The sequence below is a fragment of the Anopheles darlingi genome, chromosome 3, assembly GCF_943734745.1.
Source record: "Anopheles darlingi chromosome 3, idAnoDarlMG_H_01, whole genome shotgun sequence".
In the NCBI taxonomy this organism is placed as follows: domain Eukaryota; kingdom Metazoa; phylum Arthropoda; class Insecta; order Diptera; family Culicidae; genus Anopheles; species Anopheles darlingi.
The window spans coordinates 24,578,439-24,585,938 of NC_064875.1; the positions used below are offsets into that span (position 1 = coordinate 24,578,439).

Consider the following 7,500-nt stretch of genomic DNA (forward strand, 5'->3'; position numbering starts at 1 on the left):
AGCAGCCGGACCTGGACAGTGAGCAATTATAATTATTCTGGTAATTATATGAAAACGCAAAAACAATGCACGAAAAACGGATGAAACCGGCAAAAAGGCATGAGCAGCCCCGGGGTCCCAGTCAATGAAACAGACAAAGAGGTAATTCTTTTCGTATTTCGTTTTTTTTTTGTCTTCTCGTTGCGTACTTCTGACGCAATGAGTCAAAAGAATAATTTCTAGCACCTTCCCCCCAGGGGCGGAGGGAAGAAACCTGCCCACCGGAAGAGCGAATGTTGCAAGAATGTGGTGCTCACAAAGGGGTGCCGCATCTGCCAGTCCTGTTCTCGTCTTCAGTGAAGTTACTATGCAACTTAAGTAATTTTTTTGTTGTTTTTATTCCTTTCGGAATGCATTTCTGTTATCATGCATAGATCCTCCGGCATTTGTTAAGCCCATTTACCATTCCCCACATGGCCTAATTATGTCCCAACCCCAATGGACGCGAAGAAGACCATCGTTAGTAAAATTTAACAAAAAAAAAAAACAACATATTTCACAACATTTCCACTCTACCTCCCCCACCCTGGGGGAACTGGAAGATCGAGTTACGGCGGTGGCTAAGGAATTCTTTTTGCTCTCTCTCTCTCTTCGCCAGCCGCAGACGACGCTTGCAACAGAGGCTCCCCATTTCGTTAAACAATAACTTTACCGACCGCCAGCAGAGGAGGCCACGAGAGCTGCTTTTTATTCGAAAAACCAAACCACCTTTAACCCAGCCTGCTGTGATGCTGATGCTGTTGCTGCTGCTGCTGCTGCTGCTGCTGCTGCTGCTCCTGTCAGCTGCCAGTTGCAAATTTCCTCGGACAAAACCACAACCCCCCTAACCGGCTGCCACTCCCCTCCCAGAGCACATTGGCACGGGAAGCCAAACCAACTCGTCCCTCGGCATGATCGTGTGGCCAGCACCCGCACACACGACCACGACGATCACGACGAGATCTGTGGAGACGATGGCGACTACGACGACCGCGACCGGCACTATTGGTTTGTGCGTGTTGCATAAGGTGCACACCATAATATCGTCTGACCCCCCGCCGTGGGACGTGGATACTGCCGCCTCCCTTCGGAAGGAGGGTTGCGACGGTCCGTGGAATCCACCCTTCGTCTCCTTCGGAGTGGTGATGGATCCGGTTTCGGTGGAATATAGCAGTGTGGCTGGGTCTGTTTTAGACGGTTTTTTTTTATCGAGACGCAACATTGCATATCGTTTAAGTCAGCGCGCGCAGCAGCAACAGCGGCATCCGTGTGCAAAATCAATCCTGGAACTAATGCCATATTGTTGTATTTCCATTCGGCTTATAGTGTTGGTAGCCAGAGAGAGAGAGACCCCGAAGATTCCGGAGAGACCATTTTGACACCGCTAGATGAACGAGAGCCTCCGAAAAGCGATTCGAAGACGCTAATAATGATAAATGATTCACATAAATTAGCTCCGATTGGGAATCGATGAAGCAGTTAACGAATCTCGCGCCGCCGACCGGCGAGAACCGGCCTGGCGTGGGGCTCGATGACGAAAAACGAGCTCTCCGTGCTGGTCGTGGCCGCACTGGTTTATCTTTTCTTTTCTTCCTTCGCTTTGCAAACCCATGGTGCCACAAGGGACACAGCATAGGCCACCGACGAGATGATATGGCGCATTTGACACACACACAAACACACCGGCAGACTTTTTGCATAAACGAACGAATGAAGAAAACGAAGGTGCTCTTACCCTTCTCTCACCTTCACGACAGATCATACACGTGGTGGTTAGAAAGAACCGGAAAACCGGTTTGATGACGTTAGTTCGGTGGTCGTGGTACGCAAATCCGTTAAAGTAAAGGCTTCACCCCCCCCTTGGGACCAGGCACCGGATCGGCAGCTCCGGTTCTCACAGGTTGCGCGCGTTGGGCGGAGAAACGAGCGCTGTTGGTAATAGTGCGCCGTTAGGGTTCATAGAATGTAAAACATCATTAACGAGCATAATAAAAGCTTAAATAAAAAAAAAAGTGAATCAACGACGCCATGTTAAGGACGTTTCAATGGACATTTGAAAAGGTCACCGGTCGTTATCACTTTGTTAGATAGAACTGCTTAGTTTTTTCATAATATTTGTACGAAAAATTCTACATTTTATATAATTTAAGTTTCAGATAGCATTTGTTGCTTCAAGATGAAGTAAGCATAAATTACAATGAAGGGTGTGATCCTCAGAAACAGTTCCAATGAGGATCCAACCCCTCAGATATTTCTCTGCAACGCCAAAAAAACACTTGGAATACAAAACGGAAAATATGATGCAACATATGCAGTTCTTACGGCAAGGGAACGCTTTCCGAGATTCTGTCCGCCTTGCACATGTGTTTTCGTTGTCTGCGAAATGGCTTGCGCAGCGGAGCATTCGATGTTTACGTTTGCTCTCCAGTCTAGACTCCAAGAATGCATCGCAGGGCAGCGGAATTTTGAAAACGTTACACTGTACTCAAATGAACTCCCGCTACTCGTCAATGTACGAACTGTCGAGCAATGTAAAATCGATCCCAAAACAACACACATTTTCAAGCAAAACGTTCTACATTGCTGTAGTAAGCAATGATTGGTATTTGTACTATGTATTTGTACTGTGCGATTTCATTATTAACTTTGATATTGTTTAAAACGCTATTTCATGATCATTTGTCGATCAATTGAACGTCTTTCAAACCCATTTTCGATCATTATAAGAGTTATGAATATCTTAACAGAAAATATTAATTGCCCTCCAAAACTACTACAAGTTTATTTTTTCAATATTGAACCAATAAGATCAGTAAATTGAAAGTCTATGCGGCACAAATGTTTGGAAACTCATTTTCATTTCTTCAGAATATTTTACAAAAACTTATTCACGAACGAGTTGTTGATGTTGCACATGTTGTACGCAAATCAAAGTAGGCTACGATTTTCGCACCATTGCCAGTCGTTGCATTCAGAGCATTTCTGTCCTACACACATCCAAGTAGGCGTAGTGGCAAAGATTGGAATGCCCGACAAGGTGGGAGAAATTTGTATGGGAGTCCCACTTTTCCGACAAGGGGGAGGTGGTGACCATGACCACGACACTTCCCGCTCACAAAACCCCTACTTTCTGTTAACAACGAATAGAAGATAGATTCCATTCCGAAGCGCTCTCTACTCTTCCTTGTAAAATGTCTGCTCAGCTACTTTGCTGTCAAACGACGAAAAACACATTCTTTCTTCGTCCCAAGCTAGGACCGAACCATAACCGAGGACCCTGTCGTACTGTTGACAGTCAGCCTTTTTCTCAAGTGCACGTTAAACGGCGTCGGCGACCGTTTGCATAATCCATCAGCGAACTGGACCAAAGAGGCCCGCATCTTCCCTCATAACCGGATGGCGTCGTTCCATCGTAGTTGATTGGTCGCGACATTCTTAGACAGTTTATGAGGCTGTTGCCTGCTGCTGTTGGTACTGTTGTTTGCCGTTCCAATGAACCGCAATTAGCGTTTAGACGAGACGAAGGAATAATATTCTACGACACAAAAAAGGTAACTTTCCTGTATCCAGGTGAAGGGAGTGGGAAGCTTTGCCAGCCTACTACTACCATCACCATCCAAAAAAGCACCCAGCGAATGCAACAGCTGGAATCCACCCCGGATTTGATTATCTCCCTGGCTGTGTCTGTTGCGCCGGATTTGGATTTGCCATCGCGATGTGTTTCCGAGTGGTTCTTACTTTATTTTTATCAGTAAGGCGTCGAAGCAAGCCACACGCGAGTCGCGGGCCCTCCGAAAAAAGAGAGGAAACCGGCTAGGGACCGGGCCAGGAAGGCCATAACTCAACCAAATGGAAAATCGGAAGCCGTACATCAAATCAACCTGACGATTTATTCATTCACCGGCAGCACGCAGCATCGACGAGGGGTTGGAAGATGCGGTAGAACATTGTAATAAAAATAGCTCCTTCACTTCCTTCTTCCCCCAGGAACCCACTTCTCGTCATTTTTTTTCTTCTTCTTCTTTTGCTCGTCCCCATATTCCCTGATCCGTTCGGGGTGATCGGTGAGTGTGGAATAAAATTATAATAACCACCAACAATCGAACGCAATTATCGATAAAAGCTTGACCGATTCCATGTGGATAGGACTCCGTGGATCGAGAACATGAAAACGAGAAAGAGAGAACTGGGAATGGCCCCAGATCGAACACCATTCCAATGTATGAACTCTTCCCTTCGGCAAGCAACGTAACTGATGATGCTGCTGCTGCTGCTGCTATCCGGAAGCTATTTTTCTCCAGCCTCCCCGATTCTCGCTACGTCGTACCGCGCCAACCTTCTTCGAACGAGATCGCACACCCATCTTCCAGAGGTCGAATGAGGAGAGAGTGCAGGGAGGGCGGTAAAGAGAATGCTGTAAAACGGTTCGAACGGTTGAACCGCACCGCGATCGCGTAAGCGGCTTTGGGCGGGCGAAAAAGAGGTGCGCGCAGCATACATATTATTAAACCACTGAAAAAAAAAAACGCACGGAGGAAAAATGAGAAAGAAAAACCGGCATGCCCATTCACAAAAGTGGCAGCATCATGATCGTGGTGAGAGCCGAACCGAGCCAGGCTGCTATGTTGTTCTGTGGGAACGACGACGACGACACTGAGAATCGTCGTCATCAGAACGAACGAGGGAACAAAACGTGGAAGAAAGCAACAGCAAGGCCCAGAGTGCGTAGCGACACCGCAACGTCAGCCAGCGGTGGGCAAATTTTCCGCCAACCACCATCATCGTCGTCATCATCATCGTCATCATCGTCATCATCATCATCAGCAGTATCATCAACGTGATTGGGTTGGCGTGGTCTCCATGGAGACGCGGAGAGCTGTTCTCGAGAGCTTCTTAACAGAGAAGATCGACGATCCGTTTGAGGAAAGGAAGGTCAACCTTTCCTGCCCCTTCTCCTTCTCCTCCTCCACTGATGCCCACAGGGGGGTTTTGTGCGATGGAGGAGATATACATCACAAATTCCAGCATCGCAAATGAGCGCCAGGCACCACCACCGGGTACACCCGGGGAGCGCGCCCGCTTCACGGTGTATGGGGACGGGGGGAGACGTGCGTTGTGTTCCATTTTCTTATGCTCGGTTCTCGCATCACCACCATATACACCGTAAGACCTGCTAGTTGCTGGATTTGGGCTGAAGGAGACAAGCATAATTCTTTATCCTACATCTCGTGGCCACGATTGTTCATGCGGGGGGCCCGGCTCGAGAGCGATCTTCGCGAATACGAGTCGCGCACTTACCTCGAGACACTTCCGGCAGAAGGTGTGCTGGCAGGGTAGCACCTTCGACGAGGAATCCAACCGTTCCAGGCAAACGGAACATTCCAGCAGATCGTTCAGCAATCGCTCGTCCATCCCGTCGTTGTCGTCGTCGTCGTCGTCGCAGGTTACTTCGATGATCTCGCCATACACGCGAGCCTCAGGCGCCGCTTGCTTGCTTGCTTGCTGCCGGATGATGTTCGATGGGTTTGTGGCTCGCACTTGTTCGTGCCCCCGCTCTCTTCGGCTGCTTCGCTTCCTCCCCTACTTTACCTCTTGCCGTGGTGTGCCAGCAGCAGGTTCTTTCGCACACACGCACATCACCTGCTGATGCTGCTGCTCAAGACTGCTCAAGAGGCTTCTCGGCGCTCCACGGTAGACCCTTCCTCCTTTCGGGGTCCTTTTTTTCGTCGTTTTGTCGGCCTTCTTCGATGTTTCCCAGGAACTGCTGACCGGTCGACCACTTCAATTTAGGGGCTCTTCTGGGTCAACTGGGCCCGCCTGCCTGCCTGCCTGCCTGGCAGGAGTTTTCAACCCGTGGCCCGTGGTTCTCCTGCTCTACTCTTTCTCCACACTTCCAACAGCACTTCACCTTGCTCCTCCTCCTTCTCCAGCGTGCGTGGGATACACACCACCTTCAGGCACACACGCACGCACGCACGCAAGCACGATTTGATTGATTCTGACAATAGACACTCGAGGGGTTCGCCACCAGCAGCACTCTCTTATCAAAACACACTGCGCCTATCCATTTATCACCTTTTTCTTATTGCACATTCACCTCCTCCATCCACTTCACGTTCTGGGCCCTTCTTCTTATTCTACGAGGCGGGAGGAAGGAGGGCACGAGATGGCAAATGGGACACAACAAATGCATTCACACACACACGTCACTGGCCAACGGACCAACCAACTCCACATTCCGATGTTGCCCACCGTTCCACCCGCTGGCTGGAAATTCTTGGCCTGCTTTGGTCACCCCTAGTGAGCTTTTCGGGAGTAAATATTTACCCACCACCAATTCCACCGAAGAAGAATCGAAGATCCATCATGGCCCTGGTCAACGGTGGATGATGATGGCAGTGGCATCAGCAACTCTCTTCTGCATTCCTTCTTTAGCCGCGTCTTCCCACACCTCGCCACACCAAGGGAACAAACGACGCTAACGCTGATGATGATGATGCCGAAGTTTGTGTCGCGAAGCGCCACCTACAGCCGAGATATCTGCCCCCTTTTTTGCGTCCTCTAAGCTACGCTTGCTAATCGCCTAGAGCCTCGGCAGCGACACGCTTTTCAAACACCAGAGATACCATCAACCGTTGCACCGACGCGGATTTGCACTACCCCCTGACGCCTACTTCGATGACGCTGCTACACATTCCTGACTCCTTTTCTTCTGGAGGGAATATGTGGGGGGGGGGGGGGAGGGAGCGGACAGCGAAATAACGGTGGAGCACAGCGCTTATGCAGATCCCGGATTATCCGACGCAAGACTAAAGAATATCCGCGGGATTTCTGGTGATGCCCAGCGCGGTTGCAATTCGCACACAACACGACCGGATGTGCGTAGATATTATTGTGAGTCCCATGCACGCACTCAATTCTTAACTCGCGAGATCGAAAGGGTTTTTTAGATTGGCGATTCGGTGGAATTCGCCGTGGCACCAGTTCAGGCTCCAAAACGGAAGAAGAGCGAGAGAGCGAGAGAGAGCGAGAATTGAGGGAGTTTCGTCCAGGTGCGTTTATAGCGTATACTTGAACGCGGACGCATCCGATTTTGACGTTTCGAAGGTAAACAAAGCCAGTTCGTGTTTACTTTTCCTTTCCGCTGAATTTCCGGATTTCTTTTTTGCGGTAGCCGGAACGGTTCCGGTGGTAAATGCAAAACCTGGAACAGCACGAGATCCGCAATGACTACTTGCAGGTTGTGTCTGTTCAGTGGCGGCGAGATGCTGTACATCTTCTGTGAACAGGCTCAAGCGGTGAAGCTGGACGAGCAGCTGCGAAACCACCTGAATCTCATCGTAAGGCCAGCGACACGATCGTTTCCTGCGATTGCCGGTTTTAGCACATTTTCTTTGCTTCATTTCAGGTTACAGAGGAGAGTCCCTTGCCGCGGTACGTTTGTGCCAAATGCTACCAAACGCTGGTAGCATTCGACACGTT

General features: G+C 49.4%; 2 protein-coding genes across 2 annotated transcripts in view; one reads left to right on the top strand and one right to left on the bottom strand.

The window, feature by feature from the left end:
• LOC125957960 (E3 ubiquitin-protein ligase SH3RF3) overlaps positions 1 to 7,002 on the bottom strand; it is a 14,144-nt gene extending 7,142 nt beyond the window's left edge. The window contains exon 1 of the mRNA XM_049691027.1: positions 5,317 to 7,002. Within this exon, the coding sequence (XP_049546984.1) occupies positions 5,317 to 5,430 (114 nt within the window). The 5' untranslated portion in view covers positions 5,431 to 7,002. The remainder of the gene's footprint in view (positions 1 to 5,316) is intronic.
• A 110-nt stretch (positions 7,003 to 7,112) lies between these two features.
• LOC125953733 (transcription factor grauzone-like) overlaps positions 7,113 to 7,500 on the top strand; it is a 2,223-nt gene continuing 1,835 nt past the window's right edge. Inside the window, exons 1-3 of the mRNA XM_049683489.1 lie at positions 7,113 to 7,125; positions 7,193 to 7,358; positions 7,427 to 7,500. The exon at positions 7,427 to 7,500 is cut by the window's right edge and continues 816 nt beyond it. Coding sequence (XP_049539446.1) covers positions 7,245 to 7,358; positions 7,427 to 7,500 — 188 coding nt within the window. The 5' untranslated portion in view covers positions 7,113 to 7,125; positions 7,193 to 7,244. The remainder of the gene's footprint in view (positions 7,126 to 7,192; positions 7,359 to 7,426) is intronic.